The 24,009-nt window shown below is 42.5% G+C and overlaps 1 protein-coding gene across 1 annotated transcript in view; it reads left to right on the top strand.

Annotated features, from left to right (window-relative positions):
• The window catches only part of LOC103604899 (unconventional myosin-XVIIIb-like), a gene marked incomplete at its 3' end in the record, with an annotated part of 141,367 nt that overhangs the window by 80,500 nt on the left and 36,858 nt on the right, over positions 1-24,009 (top strand). The window contains exons 19-22 of the mRNA XM_008589473.1: positions 800-959; positions 4,009-4,192; positions 4,950-5,172; positions 8,815-8,924. Coding sequence (XP_008587695.1) covers positions 800-959; positions 4,009-4,192; positions 4,950-5,172; positions 8,815-8,924 — 677 coding nt within the window. The remainder of the gene's footprint in view (positions 1-799; positions 960-4,008; positions 4,193-4,949; positions 5,173-8,814; positions 8,925-24,009) is intronic.

Raw genomic sequence — 24,009 nt, 5'->3', positions numbered from 1 at the left:
ATGGTATTCAGGATCATTTTGAGCAGCACACAGCTAAACATTTTGAAGATACTTAATAATTATGTATTTATTTCCCTGCATATTAGAAAGTAAATATAGTTTGCACATCAAATCTGCAATATAATACTTCTTTTTAAGTGAATGTACTTGTGAAAATGTGAGTTGATTTAAGGAAAACATTAAGTAAATCATAGCCCAGATGATACATGGATATATATGTGCATGCGTGTGTGTGTGTGTGTGTACAGCAAAAATTATAAAGATGGTGTGTACTGGTGATATTTGGGAAAAATAGGTATACTGGATTTAAGAAAGCATAGAGGAATGGAATCCACTTTGAGAATAACGTGCACAAATTCCCTAAAACAGGAGAAATGTGAGTGCCTTAAACTAGTGTCTTTAGCTACCTAGGGACACATTAAAATGGAAAAAGTGTACGCTTGGCATGCCGACTGATTGCAGAGAGTGTCNATGATACATGGATATATATGTGCATGCGTGTGTGTGTGTGTGTGTGTGTGTGTGTGTGTGTACAGCAAAAATTATAAAGATGGTGTGTACTGGTGATATTTGGGAAAAATAGGTATACTGGATTTAAGAAAGCATAGAGGAATGGAATCCACTTTGAGAATAACGTGCACAAATTCCCTAAAACAGGAGAAATGTGAGTGCCTTAAACTAGTGTCTTTAGCTACCTAGGGACACATTAAAATGGAAAAAGTGTACGCTTGGCATGCCGACTGATTGCAGAGAGTGTCCCCGCCAGGCCCCAACACTCATGCTGCCGTGTCTGTTTCAGAGACCTCTGCCCTGCGGACCTGTGAGCAGCCCCTCCAGTGCGAGATTTCCCACCAGCTGGGACGGGATCCCATACGCTACGACCTCACGGGCTGGCTGCACAGAGCCAAGCCCAACCTCTCGGCCCTGGATGCTCCCCAGGTTCTGCAGCAGTCAAGCAGGTGAGCCAGGCCAGGGAGGGCACAGGGCAGGGGCCCTTGAGGAGCTGCTTTTTCCTCCTCATCGTGACTGAGCAATCACAACAACTGAGTGAGTGAGGGCTGGTCCAGGAATCCCTTCCCTCCGTAATGAAACAAAGCAGCGTAACTCGGATGGGAGCCATACAATGTCTCCCTGGGGCCAAAGTGAATCCAGGCGAGGAGAAATACTGGCCTTCTGGGGAAGTGGAACAAAACCTAAAAAGTTGCGACTTCATATTTTGGCTTTTTGCTTTTCATTAAGTGTCTGAGAGATGATGTGACTGGAACAACTTTTATGGACCTCTTAGAACTAGGGAGGTCATAAAACTGTAATGATACGTTTTGTAGCATTAAAAAAAAAAAAAAAGCTCACCGCATTCCCCAACCGCTCATCCCAGAAGTGCTGCACGGGGCCCACAGCAATCGCTGCTTTCGGTTCACAGAGTTAGTGGGAAATGCTTGTTTTGCGTGTGTGCGCATGTGTATGTGTGTGTGTGCACGTGCCTCCCATGTTCAATGCTGGAATCCTGCAGGGGCAGAGCTTGTAGACAAGAGGAGAAGCTGAGCCCACCGGGGAGGTGCTTGTGTCTCGGGTGAGCATGAGGGTGAGGCAGCAGCAACACCTACTGGCCACCCACTACATGCCTTGCATCAGGATGGTCACTTATAAATATCGTATTAATCCTTAGAACAGTGCTATGTCCTAAACGTGATTTTGCAGATGAGAAAAATTGAGGCTCCGAGAGGTGAAGGGGCTTGTCTGTGATCACACAGCAAGAAAGTGGCAGAGCTAGGATGCAACTTGAGTCTAAGTGATCCTTGGAGAAGTTCTCAGAACATTATAGTCAGAGGTGATTGGAAACCCCATATCCAGGAAGGCTCATGGGCACACAGCTCCTGAAGAGAGATCAAGACTGGGAGGAGGCAAGAGGAGGGAAGGCTATTGAACACACAGAGGACTGAATGAGGAATCTGGGAGCCTGGATCAAGACCCAGCCCTGGCCCTAGTCACCAGAGTGACCATGGGTAGTCACTTTCCCTCCTCGGGGTTGTCTTTGCTTCACCATAATTAAGAGTTGGCTACAAGATTAGTGGCTATAGCATAGCTTTGCAGTCAGGCAAATGTTCAAATGCTACTTTTGCCTCTTTCGAGCTACATGACCTGGACCTCAGTTTCATCATCTGAGAAATGGGAATGCTAATCCTAAGCTTAGATGTCTGATGTAAAGCTTTGGGGACATAAAGTAGCAGAAGGCTTATTAAGGAGCCTGGTTCATTGCAGGCTCTCAACATCTGTCTTGTGGCCTTGTAGATTTCCTTTCTGCTCTAAAATCCTGTGGCTCAAGCTGAATGAGGGGCATAGAGTTAGGAAAAGGTGAGGCAAGCCTTTGTTGACCAGATGGCCTGGTGAGCCGGAGACATTCTGAGAAGGAGGAACAGCATATACAAAGTTCCATCCTGGGGCGGGGGGATGGTGTGGAAAGATCAAGGCACATTTGGGAGTAAATCCAAATCTAATGCCTCATATACCTCCCGTCAATCCATAAGTAGAGCCAAACACTGGTGATTTTTGAGAGCAAACAGTGTTTCTTCTTAGAGTGTGGTTCTGCACACTCTAAGAACTCCATATCCACCAGTACTGTTAGCTTAACATTCACATTCCTGGGCCCCACCTAGAATCTCTGGGTGATGTCCCCAGGGACTTGGACTGCTGAAGAGCTTTCCAGAAGGTTTGTATGCACATTCAAGTTTCAGATCATTGTTTTGGACAAAGTATTTTGTGTTGTCGACAGGGAGCTAAAGATAGGAGAGGACAGGTGACTTGCACAAGGTCACGCAATAGGGTGATTACCAGAGGTTTCAATTCAATCTCACAGATGGAGCAAGACACACAAAGGGGTCAGGGTATGAGGTCCTCTTCCTGGGCCAGGGGCTGACTCACATCCCCCAGGGCCACACCTCCCACCCCCCAGGCTCCTGCTTCTTGAGTCCTCCCCCAACACCCTGTCCAGGCTTTCATTTTAACACAAGTATGGCCAAGCCCTTGTGAATCTGTGCATCTGCTGTGCATTGAATCTGCTTTAAACACCTGTGGCTCATGTGGGCAAGACATCTTCTTTTTCTTTTCTTTTTTTTTTTTCCTAAAGATGAGCGGTAAGGGAATCTTAACCCTTGACTTGGTGTTGTCAGCACCACGCTCTCCCAAGTGAGCCACAGGCCGGCCCTAAGACACATTTTCTTAATAGTTTGGATAGTCAGGTCAGGCTCAGGAGGGACATGGATAATGTGTCTTCATATGGGGCCTGGGTTGCGGCCTGGACTTTCAGGGAGCGATGGAAGACGCCTGTATATTTCCATTGGAGGGGATGGGGCCGGTGGGAGCTGGGAGGCACCTGGCCTTCTCTGGATCACCTCCCAGGACACCGCAGGGTCTGCGCAGCCTTCTCAGCTCTCTTTTGCTCAATTGAGAGGGCAGGTCAGCTCAGGTTTATCATAGCAGACACTTAAGGAGTCAGCACCCCTGCCTGCTAATCTCAGAACCTGTCCATTATAGGGGTGCGAAGGGAAAACACTATCTGCTCAGGTGTCAGGTGCGGCATTTAATTGACATTATCTCGCAGCTCCAGAAACTGCCTGTTGTGCCTGTGAGTCACTCGTTCCTGCATGAAACCTACAGTAAGCGTGTACTGTTTGAGAAATGTTCTAGGGATACCAAAGATGATTTTTCCCTCAAGGAAGGTGCAGCCTTATAGAATTGCTGTAGGTATAAGTGACAAGAATAGCCACAGAAGGAGAGATGCTCTAAGGACAGGGGTGAGAGGGAGGCATCGAGAAAGGAGCTGGCATTTGTCACAAAAGCTCAGCTGGCAGAAGGGACTGCGAATAAGGGGGGTAGCATCTGGGGCACATGATTCAAGGGCAGGGTTTAGGCAGCAGAGTAGCAGAAGCAAGGTGGGCTCATTTGCTTTGCCCCCCACCAGGGGTGAGACTGACCTGACAGGCCCCTAAAGCTTCTCCTCCTGCCCACCAGGGAGGAGCTGCGGAGCCTTTTCCAGGCCCGGGCCAAGCTGCCGCCCGTGTGCTGGGCCATGGCAGGCCTAGAGGGCACCTCCCAGCAGGCCCTGCAGAGGAGCCGCGTGGTGAAGAGGACGTTTGCCAGTAGCCTGGCTGTGGTGAAGAGGAAAGCCCCATGCTCCCAGATCAAGCTGCAGATGGTGAGCAGGTGCCCATCCCAGGGGGTCCTGGCCTTTGCTGCCACATGGCCTTACCTTCTCCAGGATGGCTTATCCACCTGCATCATGTCTCATCACCCCAGCAAGCCCTGAAGGAGGAAGAGGAGGCTCTGAGCAGCAAAGAAACTTGGCCGTAGTCACACCCCTGGGAAGTGATTGATCCAAGTCTGAGACCAAAGCCTGGGGAGCTCCAATAAGTCACAAATGCCCTCTTGACTAAGGGGACAGATGTCACACTAGCCCCATCTGCCTTTCTCACCAGGAGGCTTTTGGCAGCAGGATCCAGCCCTGGATGTAAATGTCACCTAGACTGGGAACATTAGTCCATTAACAAATGAGAATGTTTGATTGGTCAACAGTCAGGCCGAGCCCAAATGAGAATGGGCTGGGATGTGGGAAAGTACATTTTGAAAAAGCTCATAGTGTATTGTACTGGAAAAGCCCTTAGACTAAGTCCTGGGTTCTAGTCCCAGCTTTTGTGCTAGTGGTCTGTGTGACCTGGGGCCACTCTCTTGCCCTCTCTATGCCTCAATTTCCCCACTTGTTTCAACAGGGGCTATTATAAAACCTTATTTCCTGTAGGTACAAATCAGGCTGTAGGTGGGAGGTCTTCAGTGTAGGACATAGGGGCCCCCAAAGATACCCAGGCCAGGCTGAATGTATGTGTGGGGAGTGTCCAGACCCCTGTCCATCTCACCCTGAGACAACTGGTCTTGACCTCCTCTCTGCTTGGTCCTAGGATGCACTGACCAGCGTGATCAGAAAGTCTCGGCTGCACTTTATCCACTGTCTGGTGCCAAACCCAGTGGTGGAGAGCAGGGGACTACAGGGGTCTTCAGTGCCACTGCAGCCTGGTGAAGACAAACCTGGGGCAGGTGAGCCTCGAGCCCTGGACATCCCAGCACTGAGGGTTCAGCTCGCAGGGTCCCACATCCTGGAGGCTCTGCGACTACACAGGACAGGTAAGAGACAGCCAGAAACAGAGCACTTTGTCTCTGACCCCTGGGACATGCCTACCAGTGGCCGCCAAGGGACAAGAGCACCTACTGTGTGGCAGGAGCTTTCCATGCAGCACCCCATTTACTCTTCCCAGCAGTCTTGCAAGGGAGAGGCTATGGTCACCCTCATTTTACAGATGCAGCAACTGAAGGTCTCAGAGGTGAAAGGATTTGCTCAAGGTCACACTACTGGGACATGGCAGAGCCTGGATTTGGACTCAGGTCTCATTGAATCCAAAGTCTATATTATTTCCAGAATTCCTTGTATGTTCCCGGGAGGCTAGGGTGGTGTCTTATTCATCTTCCTTTCAACAACAGATGTCTGAGGAGCATCTGCTTTGGGATAGAAAGTGAAATTCCCACAATGAGTAACTTTTTTGGTGTTCAAGATGCTCAGTTTGGTTTGGGAGGTCAGTGTGATCACAGGAGATGATGCTATGATGTGGTACGGGTGCATAGGTCACACAGGGATGCAGGAGGGCCCTATGCCTGTGAAGCCTTTTACTCTCACCGGGAAGATTAGGGAAACCTCCCAGATGATGTAACATCTTAATGGGGTCTCAGAACACAAGAAGCAGCTCACCTCTGGGAGGTGTGGGGAGGGAAAATTGGGCAAAAGGACCAGCAAGTATGAAGGCGGGGAGGTGTGAAGGAGGCTGGGTGTTCAAGGAATGGGTTGCAGAATGGATGGGGAATGGTGAGAGATGAGACTTTCGTATCTATCCGGGAGGGCTGGGAATGCCTATATTGGGAATTTAGCTTTTACCAGGTCCAATGGGGGGATAATGGCATGGCAGAAATGAAGGGGTTCTAATCAAAAGAATGAACTTTCCAGGTCTGCATTTTAGTAAGCAAGTGTGCACCTGAGGTTCCCACCATTAGCTAATCTTAAGAGCTGAGTTTGGTCTTAATCGTTCTCATTCTCCCAGTTTCCAAAGGCCACCCCATCGATTCCCTGTCCTGACAGTGAGAAATGCCTTGGGCACAGCACTTCTCTCTGCAGGGGATGGGGTGGCTGGGGCTGGTGGGGAGTATCAGGTGGCACCTGTTTGTTTGATGTCTCCGTGGTCACTGACACTCCAGCTTGTGGTCACTGCCCTTATCTTCCCCCACCACGTTAATAATGGAACTCTGGTCCCGGAGTGTTTGCCAGGGAGCCCGGGAGCAGCTGGAAGCAAAGATGAGACTCTCAGTCCCCTGAGTGCATCATTGATTTTCCCTCCTTTCTGCACAGCCACAGGCACAGGGAGACAGATCATGTCACAGGGGAAGAGCGAGATGGTCACAGCCGGCAGCTCGGCCCCTGCAGAGGATTGATTCTGCTCGGCTGGCTGGCAGGGAGTGCCAGGCCTTCACAGATGCCCTGGACCACTGCCAGAGTGTTAGAGTCCCTGTGTGCATGCTCGGGTCTGGGCATCCCCTCCTCGGGCCTCGTGTCCTGTGCAGTGTCTTCCCTCTTCATTCTCAGCACAGCCCAACTCAGCCAGGATGAGCCTTCCAACTACATAAAGGGTCAATGTCTCATTGTAGAACTTTCCAATTTCTGTCTCCCAGACCTGGTTCTTCTTTTTCTACCCTAAGTCACTTCTACGTCTTTCACACCCACATACGTTGTACTTACATGCACACTTAGATACATACATCAAATACTTATGATATTGATTTTGCACACATATATACACATTCACACATATATGAGAGTATTTCAAAAAGTTCGTGAGAAAATAGAATTAGAAGATAGTATTACTCTTTCCATGAACTTTTTGAAGTATCCTTGCATGTACATGCACACATAATACATACCCATGCATGCTATTTATTGAGTACCTACTATGTGCTAGGCAATGTGTCATTACATACACTAAATAAGATCATCCTCACAAAGCCCTTAGTACAGTGTCTGGCATATAGCAAATGCTCATTAAACACTCCCTATTGTACAGGCTGGTGGGCGCAGCTCAGACTCTGGGCTTGACTCTAGCAGCCACGACTTACCAGCTGTGTGACCCCAGGCAGGTCCCTAAAGCATGCTTCCTTTGCTCTTCTGTAATGGCTCATATCTCAGAGAGTTGCTGCATGGGTTGAGTGGGTTAATAAGGGGATAAAGCTTAGAAGAGCAGCTGGACATGAGAAAGCACCTAATATATGATAGCCGCTTTTACTATAATCATCACTGGATTTAATCCTCATAGTGACCATGTGAGGATAGCTCTTCTGATTCTCATCTGACAAGTGAAGAAGTTGAATTGCAAAGAGGTGGTGTCATTTGTCCCCATTTATGGGACCAATAAAGGCAGAAATGGCATATGAACCCAAATAAGTCTGACCCAAAAGAAAAGTTCAGGCTTGTAGGCCTCCTGGGGTACCAGGTCTCTGTATTGTCTCCATCCTTCAAAGCCAGCCTGAGACCCTCCTCTTCCCCCAGAAAGGCTTCCTGGATTAGCCACACACATCTGTGATCACTCTTCCTCTTGGTTTATGCATTTGGCTTATTGTGAAATGAAGTCTCAAAAGTGGAGTGAGATTTCACCAGACCTTCTTTGATCAAGCCACTCGGGGGGGGGGGGGGGGGTTTTTCTGTCGCAAGCTAGACTGTACCATGCCCCTCATTCCCAGGAAGCAGTCCAAACCTAGAGGCCTGGAATTTGAGTTTAAGTCCCTTTGGGAACTAGTCTCTGCTCATCTTCGGCTACTCTCCACTTGATTATTTATTGTCACTGCCTGGGTTTGAATCCCAGCTGGGACAGTTACTATCTACGTGACTTTGTGCAACTAGGTGATTTTATCTCTCTGGGCTTCAATTTCCACAGTTATAAAAGTGGGGATAATAATACAAGCCCGAGATCATCTACAGCACAAGGAAGCCACTACCCTCAGGTCTTGCACATGTCAGTGCTCAGTAAATGCTGGCTGTTGCTGACTGTGGAACAAACCTTACACTTCCCCACTCTAGGTCTTGTCTGTGTGCCTACCTCTGCCTAAACGTCCCTTCTGTACCAAGTCCTTCTGTAAAACTCTCCTTCAAAGGCCGGCTCTAATGTCACTTTCTCTTAATAGATTTTCAGGTGCCCCTTCTCTTTCCAGTTTCCCACACAGAGGATGCAGTGGTGGCCACCCTACGTGGTAGACTTAAAAGAGCCCTTAGATTCTGCCCAATGCAGCATCTCCCATGTGCAGTCTATGGGGCGGAAATAAGTATTAGACAAAAAAGTTCCCATGGTCAAACAGGTTTGGGAATCTCTGGGTTAACTTTGGGAAACCCAAGGCCAAACAGGCGTCTTCCCTGAAGGAGTTCTCAGTCTTTGGCCTGGATGCTGATATGCATTGTGACTTTCTAGGAGGCAGATGAGTGTGCAGCTTTTTCAAGCTTTCAGTGGAACGTTTTATAGGGTTTGTGTTCTGGGGAACACATTTGAAAACTGCCAATCAAATTCCATTTCTTAAATTAGCCAATAGGGTAACTGAGGTCCCGAGAAGTGGGTCCACACAGCAAGTTATTAGCCAGGCTGGGAGGAGGACCCTGAATCCTGAATGAAGGTCTTGGGTGCTGAGCGGGGTCTTCTCATTTGGACTCTGTGTTCTTCTCCTGCCTGCTCCCCTCCCCAGGCTATGCTGACCACATGGGGCTCACTCATTTCCGCCGGCGATTCCAGGTGCTGGACCCTCCACTCCTGAAGAAGCTCATGGCAGCCTCTGAGGAAATAGATGAGAGGAAGGTATGCAAGAGCTGGGTGCAAGAGGAGGTGGAGGCCCGGATGCTTCAATTGAGGTCTGCTGAGCTCTTATTCCTTAGGGAATCCCCCCAAGGGGCATCTGACTGGGATCTAAGATCCAGACTTTGGGCACAATGGGGAGGGTAGCATGAGGTTCACCTCGGACTGCTGCTCCAGGCTGCACCCCCCCCCCCCCATGCCCCTCAGGACCCTACCCATCCCACACAATGGGGAGGGTAGCATGAGGTTCACCTCGGACTGCTGCTCCAGGCTGCACCCCCCCCCCACAATGTCACTCAGGACCCTACCCATCCCAGAATGGCCCTTCTGAATGCTGCATGAGGAAGTGCAGGAAAAGAATAAAAAGAGTAATGAGAAGAACATGTCCCAGCTAAAAGGGCACCCAACAAGATGAAAGCCATTGTTTCCAGAGTGTGTTTCACTCAGCACCAGCACGCTGAGGTGGTCTATGAAAAAAGTGTGTCAGGGTCCAATATGTTGGGGAAGTATTTGCACTAGGGCCCCCCATCTTTGAGAATTATAATGAATAACCCCCCTCAGGGCCTTTGCACTAGCTGTCCCCTCTGCCTGGAACCCTCCTTCCCCTGGTCTTTGCATGGCTGGTGTCATCGTGCTATTCAGATCCTGGCTCAGATATTGCTCTCCATCACATCCCTTTGTTTAAATTCTTATCCAAAATTACATAGATCACTATGTGTTTTCTTGCTTCTATTGAGTACTTGATAAAATTTTAAATGAATGAATGAATGAATATATACACCTAACTTTGTCTTTTTGTCCCCGTGTCTCGTTTCTCCAAATCTATAAACTCACGGGATCCTATCTTTATTCTCAGTGCCAAACTCTCAATAAATGTTTCATAGGCCTATCAATGGTTATAGAGCTTGTTAGAATTTGTAAAGCGTTATTGCATCCTTGCAAGAGCGCTGCAAAAGAAGAACTATTACACCCATTTTACAAAGGAGAAAATGGCAGCTCTTAGAGATGAAGTGACTCTCCCAAAGCCACACAGCCAGGCATCTGTGGGTTTGTTCCTTGAACTCAAGTTTCTTGATTCCAAGGGAGGGTAGTTAAAAGTGCATGAGCCTCAGGGTCAACACACCTGAATTTGACTCCAAGTTGGGGCAGTGTTCACTTAAGCAAGTTAATTTATCTTTCTGCCTCAGTTTTCCCATCTGTAAAGTGGAAATAACAATAATGCCTACCTCAAGGGGGTGTTCTGAGGAAGACATGTATCAGCATAGTTGATGTGCTTGACATAGGGCCTGGCACAGAGTAAAGGCTCAATACGTATTAACTGCTGTCATCAACATTAGCACCAGTAGCATTAGCACTAACATGATCATCATCTTTCAAGTCCGAGGTGATGACAACCACGCCACAGACTGTATTCACAACCATGTTGAAACTTCACCTCCAGGTGAGAGTGTCCATGTGGACCTGAGATTGTCATCACTGCAGTTCTCGGTCAATGAGTCAGAAGGCTAGAGGAGTCATGCTTGGGCCCCTTCTTGGCTCTTCTCTGCAGTGGGCACGAGGGCACAGGCCACCTCCAGCAGACAAGGCAATGCATTCTGTGGGACCCTCCTAACTCAACATGGGGTGGGGGGGATGTGAGATCCAGCTGTCCATGGCACATGGCTATCCCCTCACTGGATGGTAGCCCATTTTGGAAGCTATGAAATTCTGCCAGGCTTGGAGCCACCAATCACTCTGTACCGATCTTCATTTGGGGTTCCTTATACTCGGTCCTCCAAAAACTCGATCTCTGGAGGGTCTGGAATAGAGCTGTTGCAAGGGTCTTGGGCTCCCCTGCAATTAAAACAGAGTGAGGTGTGGGGGAGTTTTCTGTGGGGGCAATAGGTGTAGCATGTGGAAGTGTTTCTGTTCTGGACGACTCAGCAGTTCTCTGTCATAGCCAAACCGAAACCACCTCCATACACACTCGAGGCCTCAAACAATGGAAAATTACAAGTGGAATGGACTTGGTTGGAGTATTTGCTTCATATTTTTTTTTAAAATTTTCTCACAAATTTCATTTGCTGCAGCATAGAATTTTGGTAGCAACAAAAAGAAACACCAAATGGAAAATTACAAGTGGAATGGACTTGGTTGGAGTATTTGCTTCATATTTTTTTTTTTTAATTTTCTCACAAATTTCATTTGCTGCAGCATAGAATTTTGGTAGCAACAAAAAGAAACACCATAGTGCTTCTTATGAAAAAGCTGATACATATTCATTTGCCAGGCAACGTGATATGCCATGAATTATACATGAACACGTGCTCAAGTGGGCAAACTATCAAGCCCTGTGTGCAAAGCAGTTAAGACCTCAGGATTTAATAAGACAAGTTTGACAGCTAGAAAAGGTCAATATTGTCATTAGACACTAGACGGCAGCACAGGGAATTCATTGTCAGTGTGTAAAATGGGCCTTGGTGAAATCCCCTGTGTGCCTAATACATGGGTTCTACATGTTGGATTCTTGTGCCAAGACTATTTCCCAAGGAAGTATTCTCATTTTGTGGGTACCTGCTGGATATTTTGTGTTCCTGAAACAAAAATAGTATGTGCCTTTTACCAGTCATCACAAAATACCGTGCACAATATGAAAAGGTTACAGAGCCACAACCTGAGAAAGTCCTCAAAAGATAAAACCTTCCCACTCTAAGGATTATTCCCATTTTACAGCAGAGGCAGCTGAGGCCATGACCACCCTGCCTGGTGGTAGTAGAGCCGGGATTTGAACTTGGGCTCTCAGATTCCTTACACAGGGCTTTTAAATTTTATTTATTTATTTATTTTATTGTGGTAAAATACACATAGCATAAACTTTACCGCCTTAGCTATTTTTAAGTGGCATTAAGTACATTCATACTGTTGTGCCACCATCACCACCGTCTACCTCCATAACTCTTTTCCTTTTGCAGAATTGAAACTCTGTACCTATTAGGCACTGACTCCGTGTTGCCTTCTACCTCAGACCCCTGGCAACCATAATTCTACTTTCTGTCTCTGAATTTAACTACTTATATAAAGTGGAATCATACTGTGTCTTTTTGTGAATGCTCATTTCACTTAGCATAATGTCCTCAAGGATTATCTATGTCGTAGCATGTGTCAGAATTTCTTTACATTTTAAGGCTGAATAATATTCCCTGTGTATACATACCTCATTTTACTTGTCCATACATCTGTCAATGGACACTTGGGTTGCTTCCATGTTTTGACTATTGTGAATAATGCTGCTGGTGTACAAATATCTCTTCAAGACCTTCCTTTGAATTCTTTTGGGATATTCTACCCAGAAGTGGAATTGCTGGATCATATGGTAATTCTACTTTTAGTTTTTGGGGGAACTGCCATACTGTTTTCTATAGTGACTGTACTGTTGTACATTCCCACAATACTACAGAAGGGTTCCAATTTCTCCACATCTTTGTCAGCTCTTGTTATTTTGTGTTTGTTTTTATTTTTTATTTTTATACTAGCCATCCTAATGGGCATGAGGTGGTATCTCATTACAGTTTTTATTTGCATTTCTCTCATGAGCAGGGATGTTGAGCATCTTTTCATGCTCACATAGGACTTCTGAATGGAAGCCCTTTGAGGGCAGGCAGAGTATTCAGTGCAGTTCTATACAAATTGTGTTGTCCGTGGTGCTGATTGCTGATTTCCTCCAGTTTTAACCAAATGCCTGCTTTTTACCAGGCCTGACACAGGGATGAACAGACCACAGTCTTGAGGAGAAAGCCACCAAAACAAGCAATTTCCATACAGAATGATGGTTTTGGGAATCCCCAGGGAATGCTACTAAAACTTTGGCATTTCCGGTGGAGGGTGGGGCACTGAGAGAAGACACTTCCGAGCAAGTGATGCTTGAGTTGAGCCTTCTGGGACAATTTGGAGGAATTGGGTAAGAGAATACAGGATATTCCCACATTGGGTATAGCATGTGCAAAGATCTGGAGTTATGAGGGTGTGTGGATAGTTTAGTGTAGCTAGAGCATAAAAGATGTCAAGTGCCAAGAACATGGGCTGAGGAGATTGGCAGGAACAGACCATGTGTGCCTGTTAGCTGGGCTGGAGAGTCTGGGCTTTTTCAAGTGGTCGGTGATGGTCCACTGAAGGGCTTTCAGCAGGAGTGTGGCATTAAATATGTGATCTTTATTACTTGCACTGGCTTAAGCAAAACTATGAATGAAGTGAAGTCCACTCTGCACATTCCCTTGTCCCCTCTAGGGAGCAGTGTCTTTATGCTGACTTCTAGTTACTCAGGATACCCCTGTCTCCTCCAGACACCTAGGCAAATAATCGGGACTCCAAAATGGCCCTGTTGTCCCCCTCTAATCATCTTGGATCCCTTTCCTGTCTCCCAGCTTACCCCATCTGGTTAACATTATGCATTGACATAGACCAAAACCTATTCAGAGTGACTATAATGGTGGAATCTCAAGCAGGTCAGTGAAGGAGCTCTTCCGGCTCACCTTGGTTACATCCCAGATTCTGGTCTTTTCCATCTCTCTGCTGCTGAAGCAGGAGTTGCCAAGTCCTTTGATGGATGTGAGTAAACCCTTAAACCTGCCGCCCTCCCCTTGGAGTGTCTGCAGTCTTGATTGATTTTAGCCAACAGAAATTCTGTCCCTGAGGACTTGATCTGAAGAACATAATTAAGGGCTTTCAATCCATCTTCTCAAAGGCAGCTACTCTCGTTGTCTGAAGCCCTGGTGGACATTCCCAGTTTCCTCTGAATTCATCTCGAGCATCCCCTTCTTCTGGGAAGAGGCCCCTATGAACCCAAGGTTGGGGCAGGGTGGGAAAAGGAGGAAAGCTGTCTGCCCTCAGAGTGCTGAACAGTTACTCAGGGTCTCCCACATTCCTAGCCCTCTGGAATTTATTCATTATCCTTTCCTTGCTCACCTTGCTGTCCCCTTCCTGTTTATATGTTTTTCATTCAATATTAACCAAATCATTATACACACAAACACACACACACGTGCACGTGTGTGTTTGTGTGTGTCCATGTAGTTTTTGCCTTGTTCCAGGCACTCTATTTACAGTCCTAAGCATATACACTTAAGCAAGAGATGTAATCTACACTTTAATGGAATGACTTGGTCAATGTGTAATTGAAAAGTTCAGTGGTTAAAGCATGTGATTTAGAGCCAGACAGATTTGAGTTCAAATTCCGTCTTCTTCCATATCTCTTTCTATGAGTCTGTGACCTTGATAGCTATATGACCATAAGCAACATGTAATAGGGTATAGCAAAGTGCCTGGTACATGGCAGATGATCAACAGGTGGAAGCCACTGGACCATGATGTGGGTTTCATGGGGGCAGGTGCTGTACTGATGGCAGCCAAATTGTTCACAGGGTGAACATCCTTTTTCACAGACACAGATTCTCCACATTACACTACTCATTGGGAGTAAGTTGAGGAAGGACTTCCCAGCCAAGGATCTTCATCACTCCTGGAGTCTCTTACTGCTTGTCTGGCATATACAGCCTAATGTGAGATGTCAGCTTGTATGGTTTTGGGGTACATCCTTCTTAAACATTAGAGAGAAAGCTCTTTGCAAAGTTCTAGGTCACAAAGTGTCTCTGTACATACAGGGCATGGGTTAGATTTCTCCCAGGTACATTCTAGGATTCACAATTTAAACCTAGAAGGGTGCAGGTGATTGGTGTTCATTGCTTCACACTGACAAAGAGAAGTGTATAACTTTAGAACCTCCACCAGTTACTAGAATTTACTGAAACTTAGCATGTGCCAGCGTGGTACTATGTGCTCTATGTGCATCATCTCATTAAGCTCTTCTTATACTTGGCCAGGATGCGACTGAGATCTGTTGGACTTCCAAATCTGGGCTCAATTTGACCTAGGCTGCTTGGACTTTCATAATTAAGGCAGAGAGATCTTGGGTGTGCTGAGAGTCATGTTCACTGAGGTGCGATTTTGACTTCCAGTGAAGACAATGATATATCTATGCTCAGTGTCTGGGCTGCTTCATTGAATGAATCTTATCAGTTGTGAGTTATAGAGGCGAGATAGCTTAACGGGTTAGGAACAGAGACTTTGGAGTCAGGCTTCCTGAGCAAATATTATGTTTCATTTTCTCACTGGCTGTGTGAACTTTGACAAGTTACTTTGCCCTTCTTTGACTCAGTTTTATTATCTTAAAATGGTGTACTCTTGATAGGAGATTCAAGCAATTTAATTAACTTAAGATATTAACATGGTGCCTCACACACATACAGTAAATAATCCATAAGTTTAGCAATTATTATTTTGTTGTCATAAATAGTAATTTTGTCTTCTATAAGTGTTAATGTCCATTCTATAAGATGGAGACTTTTATTCTTGCCTTAAAACTTCAAATGATTATTAAGATAAAATAATTTTTGATTAATATTAGAAAATATTTAAATGATCCTCTCTAAACTACATTTGGATAGTTTTTGGTCTTTTGGCTGTTGTAAACATTTGCATACTAATCTTTGTGTTAAAATATGTTTTCACTTCTCTTGGGTACATAAGAAGGAGTAAAATTGCTAGGTTGTCTGGTAAGTTTATGTTTAACTTTTTAAGAAATTACCAAAATTTTTTTTTTCCTTTTTGTCTTTTTTCGTGTCCGGCAACGGATCGCAACCCTCAGTGTCGCGCCCGTACCGGACTGGGACCGGCAACGGGATCGCAACCCTCGGTGTGTGCCTGCACCTCGCTCAGCCAGTGAGTGGCCGGTCTGTACATGGGATCCGAACCCTCAGCGGGAGCATGGTGTGTGCCTGCACCTCGCTCAGCCAGTGAGTGGCCGGTCTGTACATGGGATCCGAACCCTCGGCGGGAGCACCGCCGCACTCCCAAGAGGCGCACTGTAGCAGTGCGCCACCAGGCCGGCCCCCAAATTGTTTTTCAAAGTGGCTGTACTATTTTACATTCTTACTGGCAGTGTATGAGCTTTCCAATTTCTCTACATCCTCACCAATACTTGTGATTGTCTGTCTTTTTGATTCTAGTCATTCTGGTGTGTGTAAATTGGCATCTCATTGTAGTTTTAATTGTCATTTCCTCTAATGATGTTGTGTGTGTGTGTGTGTGTGTGTGTGTGTGTGTGTGTGTGTCTATTAGCCATCTGCATGTTTTTGGTGAAATCTCTATTCAAATATTTTTCCCATTTAAATTGGGCTGTTTTATTGAGTTGTAATAGTTCTTTATATATTCTGGACACAAATTACTTATCAGATATATGCTTTGCAAATATTTTTTTCTAGCCTATGGCTTGTCTTTTCATTTTCTTAACGGTGTATATGAAGCACAAAAATTTTAGTTTTTATCAAGTTCAATTTAATAATTTTTAAAGTGAATTGTGCTTTTATCATATCTAAGAACTCTTTGCCTAATCCAATGTCACAGAGATTTTCTCCCATTTTCCTCTAGGTTTATAATCTTAGCTCTTCCATTTAGGTATCTGGTTCATTATGAGTTAATTTTTGTGTATGATGTGACTTACATGCCTAAATTTATATTTTTGTTTATGGATATCCAATTGTCCCAGTTCCACTTATGGGAAAGACTATACCCCCTTTCCTGCCACTCCTTCTGCCCAGTGAATTGCCTTGGAAACTTTGTCAAACTTCAATTGACCATAAAGTATAAGGGCTTATTTCTAGAATCTCAATTCTGCTCCATTGGTCTGGTTGTGGTAATTTGTGTTTTCTCTTTCTCTCTTTATTCCTTGGTAAGTGTAAATAAACTGTGTCAATTTTGTTGATCTTTTCAAAGAACAAACTTTTGGTGTCACTGATTTTTCTCTATTATTTTTCTGTTTTCTGTCTCATTGATTTCCACTCTTTATTATTTCCTTCCTTCTGCTTGTCTTGGGTTTAGTTTTCTCTACTTTCCTTGTTTCTTAAGATGAAGCTTAGGTTATTGACTTGAAGTTTTTCTTTAAAAAAAAATACATGTTAAAAGTACACATTTCCCTCAAAGTATTACTTTAGCTGCATCTCATCCTTGTTTCTTAAGATGAAGCTTAGGTTATTGACTTGAAGTTTTTCTTTAAAAAAAAAATACATGTTAAAAGTACACATTTCCCTCAAAGTATTACTTTAGCTGCATCTCATAAGTGTTGATATGTATGTTTTAATTTTAATTTAGTTCAAAATATTTTCTAATTTCCAGTGTGATTTCTTCTTTGGCCTGTGGGTTATTCAGAAGTGTGTTGTTTAATCTCTACACATTTGGGGATGTTTTCTGTTTTCTGTTGTTGGTTTCTAATTTAATTCCACTGTAGTTTCAGAACATATTTCATATGACTTCATTACTTTTAAATTTATTGGGAATTATTTTATGGCCCAGCTTATTATGTATCTTGAAGAGTGCTCAAGATGCGCTTGTAAGGAGCATATATTCTGCTGTCGCTGGGTATTCTGTAGATGTTAGTTGGGTCAATTTTGTTGATAGCATCGTTCAAGTCTTTTATATCATTGCTATTTTTATGTTTAATCATTCTATTAATTATTGAGAGCAGGTATTAAAGCCTCTAACTATCAATGTTGAATTGTCTATTTATCCTTTCATTCTATCAATTTTCACTTCATGTGTTTTGGGGCTGTATGGTTTACAATCATTATATCTTCCTGATGGATTCACCCTTTATCACTCTAAAACGTCCCTCTTTGTTTCTAGTAGTAATTTTTAAAGAAATTCTGTTTTGCTTAATATAGCTACTCCAGCTCTCTTATGTTTACTGTTTACATGATACATCTTGGTTTTTTCCCCCTTTCAACCTGTTTTCAGATCTAAACTGTATCTTTTGTAGACACTATATAATGGAATTTTTAAAAAAATCCAGGCTGACAATCTCTGCCTTTTTATTTTAGTGTTTGACCCACTGACATGTAATGTGATTTACACCCATTATTTTGCTATTTATTTACTGCATCCCTCATATCTTCTTTTCTCTCTCTCTCCTCCCTCACTTCCTTCTTTTGTATAGAAATACCTTTAGATATTTTCCAGAGGACAATTTGAATACCCCTTCTAGTGATGGTTCTGGGGATTAGAATATGCATCATAATTTATAGCTATCTACTTCAGATTAATACTAGCATAATCCTTATAAAATAATGAATATTTGCTTCACTAATGCTACATTTCCTCCTCCTATCTTAGTTATAACATAATATAGAATATATCCATACATGTTATAAACTCAACAATACAGCTTGATAATTTTACTTGATCTTTTTAAAATGTTTTGTTTTGTTTTTATTGGTTATGAATATTCGTGGGGTACAAAGGAAATTGCCACCACTTGTGCCTAAGATGTGATGGCCAGATCCATACTGGCAGCATATCCATTACCACAAATTGTGATTATACTTCATGTCCCCCACCCATTTATCCCCTCAATTATCCCTGACCTCCCTCCCACCCCCCCTTTCCCCACTCTACTTTGTATCCCTAGATATGTTCTTTCCTTCTGCAAGTCCAACACACCACTGTGGTCTTTCTTTCCTTTCTTTATCTCTTAGCTCTCACTTATGAGAGACTACATACGGTATTTATCCCTTTGTGCTTTGCTTATCTCACTCAACATAAGTTTCTTCAAGCAACTTATGGGAGAATTGCATTCCTTTTTATGGCAGAGTAGTATTCCATGGTGTATATATACCACAGTATCCTTATCCAGTCATCCACCGATGGACATTTAGGTTGGTTCCATATTTTGGCTATTGTAAATAGAACTGTGTGAACATGGGAGTACAGGTATCCCTTCGACATGATGATTTCCATTCCCCTGGGTATATACCCAGAACTGGGATTGCTGGATCATATGGAGGATCCATCTGTAGTTGTTCGAGAAACCTCCATACTGTTTTCCATAGTGTTTGTACTAATTTACAGTCTCACCAACAGTGTAGGAATATTCCCTTCTCTCCGTATCCTCACCAGCATTTGTAATTCTCATTCTTTCTGATTATAGCCAGTCTAACCAGGGTGAGATGATATCTCAATGTGGTTTTAATTTGCTTTTCCCTGATGACTAGTGATGTTGAGCATTTTTGCATGTAGCTACTGGCCATTTGTATGTCTTCCTTTGAAAAAAATGTCTATTCAGTTCCTTTGCCCATTTTTTAATTGGGTTATTTGGTTTTTGTACTGTATAATTGCTTGAGTTCCTTGTATATTATGGATATTAATCCCTTGTCAGATGCATAGTTAGCAAAAATTTTCTCCCACTCTGTAGGTTGTCATTTCACTCTCTTGATTGTTTCCTTTCCAGTGCAGAAGATTTTTAGCTTGATATAGCCCCATTTGTTTATTTTTTCTTTTGTTGCTTGTGCTTTCAGGCTCATTTCATAAAGTCTGTGCCCAGACCTAGTTCCTGAACTGTTTCACCTATATTTTCCTTTAGTAATTTTACAGTTTCAGGTCTTATACTTAAGTCTCTAATCCATTTTGAGTTTATTTTAGTATATGTTGAGAGGTGCATGTCTAGTTTCATTCTTCTACAAATGGATATCCAAATTTCCCAGCACCATTTATTGAAGAGGTGGTCTTTTCACCAATGTATGTTTTTGTTCCCTTTGTCAACTATCAGATGGCTGTAAGCCTGAGGGGTGACTTCTGCGTTCTCTATGCTGCTCCACTGGTCCAAGTGTCTATTTTTATGCCAATACCATGCTGTTTGGGTTACTATAGCTTTGTAGGATAATTTGAAGTCAAATAGTATTATGCCTCTTGCTTTATGTTTTTTTTTTTCTCAGGATTGCTTTGGTTATTTAGGGCCTTTGTTGTTCCATATGAATGGTGAGATTGTTTTTTCCATTTCTGTGAAGAATGTTGGCATTTTGATGGGGATTGCATTGAATCTGTAGACCACTTTTTGGGTAGCATAGACATTTTCACAATGTTAATTCTTCCAATCCAAGAACATGGAATGTCTTTCCATCATTTTGTTTCTTCTTTAATTTCTTTCAGTAGTGGTTTGTAGTTCTCATTGTAGAGATCTTTCACCTCCTTGGTTAAATTGATTCCTAGGAAATTTATTTTTGTGTGTGACTGTTGTAAATGTGCTTATTTTCTTGATGTCTCTTTCTGTTAGCTCATTATTGGAGAATATAAATGAAACTGCTTTAGAGACATTTATTTTGTGTCCTGCAATGTTACTGAAATTATTAACCAGCTCTAGGAGTTCTTTGACAGAGTCTTTAGGTTTTCTCTATATAGTATCATGTCATAGGCACATAGGGACAGTTTGACTTTATCTTTTCCAATCCAGATGACCTTTATTTCTTTCTCTGGCCTGGTTGCTCTGGCTAGTACCTCCAGTACTATGTTAAATAGAAGTGGTCAGAGTGGGCATCCTTGTCAGGTTCCTGTTCTTAAAGGAAAAGCCTTCAGTTTTTTCCCATTCAGAATGATACTTGTGGTGGGCTTGTCATAGAGGCTTTTATTGTGTTGAGGTACTTTCCTTCTATACCTAATTTGTTTAGAGTCTTTATCATGAAGGGATGTTGAATTTTGTAAAGTGCTTTTTCAGCACATATTGAGATAATCATATAATTTTTGTCGTTATGTTTTTTGATGTGATGTATCACATTAATTGACTTTCATATTTTGAACCATCCTTACATCCCTGGGATGAATCCCACTTGATCATGGTGTATAATTTTTTTGATGTGTTGCTATATTCTGATTGCTAATATTTTGTTGAGGATTTTTGCATCTATGTTCATCAAGGATACTGGCCTATAATTTTCTTTTTTTGTTGTGTCTTTATCTGGTTTTGGTATCAGAGTTATGTTGGCCTCATAGAATGAGTTTGGGAGAATTGCTTCTGTTTCAATTTTTTGGAATAGTTTGAGGAGAATTGGTATTAATTCCTCTTTAAATGTTTGGTAGAGTTCAGTTGTAAAGCCATCCAGACCTGGGCTTTTCTTTGTTGGAAGATTGCTGATTACTGCTTCAATCTCATTGCTTGTTATTGGTCTGTTCAGATTTTCTACCTCTTCTTAGTTCAGTCTGGGTGGTTTGTATGTGTCCAGAAACTTATCCATATTTTCCAGGTTTTCATATTTGTTGTCATACAGTTGTTTATAATAGTCTCTAATGATTCTTTGTATTTCTGTGGTATCAGTTGTAATGTCTCCTATTTCACTTCTGATTTTTGTTATTTGGGTCTTCTCTCTTCTTTTTTTTTAAAAATTCTTTTTGTTGTTGTTTTTAACCTAGCTAATGGTTTGTCTATTTTATTTATCTTCTTGAAAAACCAACATTTTGTTTCATTGGCGATCTTTTCTATCATTTTTGGGGTCTCTATTTCATTTAGTTCTGCTCTGAACTTAATTACTTCTTTCCATCTACTACCTTTAGGGTTGGATTGTTGTTGTTTTTCAAATTCTTTGGGGCATAGTGTTAGGTCATTTATTTGAAGTCTTTCCATTCTTTTGATGTAAGCATTTATTGCAATAAATTGCCTCTTAGTACTGCTTTTGCAGTATCCCACAGGTTTTTGGTATGATGCATCTTTATTTTCATTAGTTTCAAGGAATTTTTTGACTTCCTTTTAAATTTCTTCTTGGACCCATGGGTCGTTCAGGAGATCCATTTCCATGTATTTGTTTATTTTCCAGAGTTTTGCACGTTATTAATTTCCAGTTTTAGTCCATTGTCATCTGAAAAGATACTTGGAATGATTTCAGTGTTTTAAAATTTGCTGAGACTAGATTTGTAACCTAATATGTGGTCTATCCTGTAGAGTGTTTCATGAACTGATGAGAAGAAAGTATATTCTTTAGTTGTTGGGTGAAGTGTTCTGTATATATCTGCCAGGTCCAGCTGGTCTAAGGTGTGGATTAAATCCTGTGTCTTTTTGTTGATTTGTTTCCTGGAAGATCTGTCCCATACTGAGAAAGGGGTGTTCAGATCACCCACTGTTAACGTATTAGGGCCTATTTCTTTCTTTAGGTCTAAGAGTGTTTGCTTTATATATCTGGGTGCTCCAGAATTGAGTGCATATATATTTATGATTGTTATGTCTTTTAGATCTTTTATCATTATGTAGTAGACTTCTTTGTATCTCTTTATTATTATTATTATTATTTTTGGTTTAAAGTCTATTTTGTCTGATATAAGAATAGCTACTCCTGCTCATTTTTGATTTCCATTTGCCTCGTATATCTTTTTCCATGCCTTCACTTTTAGTCTGTATGTGCCTCTACAGGTGAGGTGGGTCTCTTGAAGACATCATATACTTGGGTCTAGCTTTTTAATCCAATCAGTCAGTCTGAGTCTTTTGAATGGGGAGTTTAATCCATTCATATTTAGGGTAGTTATTGACAGGTATTGTTTAATTCCTGTCATTTAATTGTTTTTTGTTTAGATGTTTTAAATATCTTTTGATCCTTACTTCCCCTTTTATTTCTCTTCTTCAATGTTAGTTGGATATTTGAAGTGACATGATTTAGCTTCTTGCTATTTCTCACTGGCATTTTTGTTTTAACAGCAGGTTTTGCTCTTTCTTATGTATCCACGATAGTGACATTCATTATTCAGATTCCAGATGAAGGACTCTGTTGAGAATTTCTTGCAGGGCTGGTCGTGCGGTGGTGAACTCCCACAATTTTTGTTTGTCTGGGAAATACACTATTTCTCCCTCATTGCTGAATGAGAGCCTTGCTGGGTAAAGAATTCTTGGCTGGCAAACTTTTCTTTTAATGTTTTGAATATATCATTCCACTTTCTTCTGGCCTTTAGGGTTTCAGTTGAGAAGTCTGCTGTTAGACTGATGGGGGTTCCCTTATAGCTGACTTGATGCTTTTCTTTTGCTGCTTTTAGAATTCTCTCTTTGTCTTTGAGCTTTGCAAATTTGACTATAATGTGTCTTGGAGAGGATCTTTTTGGATTGAGTCTGTTTAGGGACCTTTGAGCTTCCTGGATTTGAAGGTCTGCATCTCTCCCTACACCTGGGAAGTTTTCTGTTATTATTTTCTGAAATAAGTTTTCAATAACTTTCCCTTTCTCCTCCCCTTCTGAAATACCTACAATTTGTATGTTAGGGAACTTGAGGTTGTCTGCTATCTCTCAGATTTTTCTCATTATTTTTAATTCTTTTTTCCTTTTTTTTTTTTTTTTTTTGTCTGCCTGGGTTATTTCAAAAAGACAATTTTCGAGATCTGAAGTTCTTTCTTCTGCCTGCTCTAGCCTGCTGTTTAAGTTCTCTGCTGTGTTTTTTTTTTTATCTCAATGAGTGAATCTTTCATTTCTAAGAGTTCTGCTACATTCTTTTTTAAGGTATTAATCTCTTTGTAAATTTTCTCCTTCATATACTGGATATTTTTTCTTGTTTCCTTGTGTTCTCTAACTGAGTCTTCTTTTATTTCTTCAAGCTTTCTTAAGATCATTGCTCAGATTTCTTTTTCAGACATTTCAAGGATTCCCTGTTCTATGGGATCTGGAATTTGAGCATTCCTGTATTCCTTTGGTGGTGTCATGTCTTCTTGTTTGTTTGTAGTTCTAGTATTTTTTTATTGATGTTCGGTCATCTGGTAGAGGACTTGCTTCTTCTGTTTCTCTGGGGTTGGCTATGAAGATAAAGATTTCCTCTTCTATTTGCAGGTTCTCCTGGTGATTCTTCTTTTATCAGTGTAGTCAAGTGAGTGGCAGGTTGCCTGTAGAGTGGCCCTGACTGCTACTGTGGTGGTGAACTGTCCTTGTGGTGACAGAATGTGTGGTGGTATCTATATTACACCACCCTGGCTCCTGTTCTAGCTTTCCGTGGCTGTAGACTGAGCCCCTATTTCTTTTTTTTATTTTTATTTTGTCAATATACAATGTAGTTAGTTATTGTGTCCCATCACCAAAACCTCCCTCCCTCCTCCCTCTCCCCCCTCCCACCCAGATGTGTCCCCTCCATTTTCTCGTTTAAAGAGCTTCAAAAAAAAAAAAAAGTTGAGGTTGTAAAATCTTCCTCTCCCCCCCCCCCCCCCCCCCCCCCCTTTTTTTTTTTTTTTTTTTATTTTTTTTTTTTTTTTTTTTTTTTTTTTTTTTTTTTTTT

Source organism: Galeopterus variegatus, unplaced genomic scaffold, assembly GCF_000696425.1.
Source record: "Galeopterus variegatus unplaced genomic scaffold, G_variegatus-3.0.2 Scaffold5466, whole genome shotgun sequence".
Taxonomy (NCBI): Eukaryota; Metazoa; Chordata; class Mammalia; order Dermoptera; family Cynocephalidae; genus Galeopterus; species Galeopterus variegatus.
This window is presented reverse-complemented; position numbering and strand designations above follow the sequence as displayed.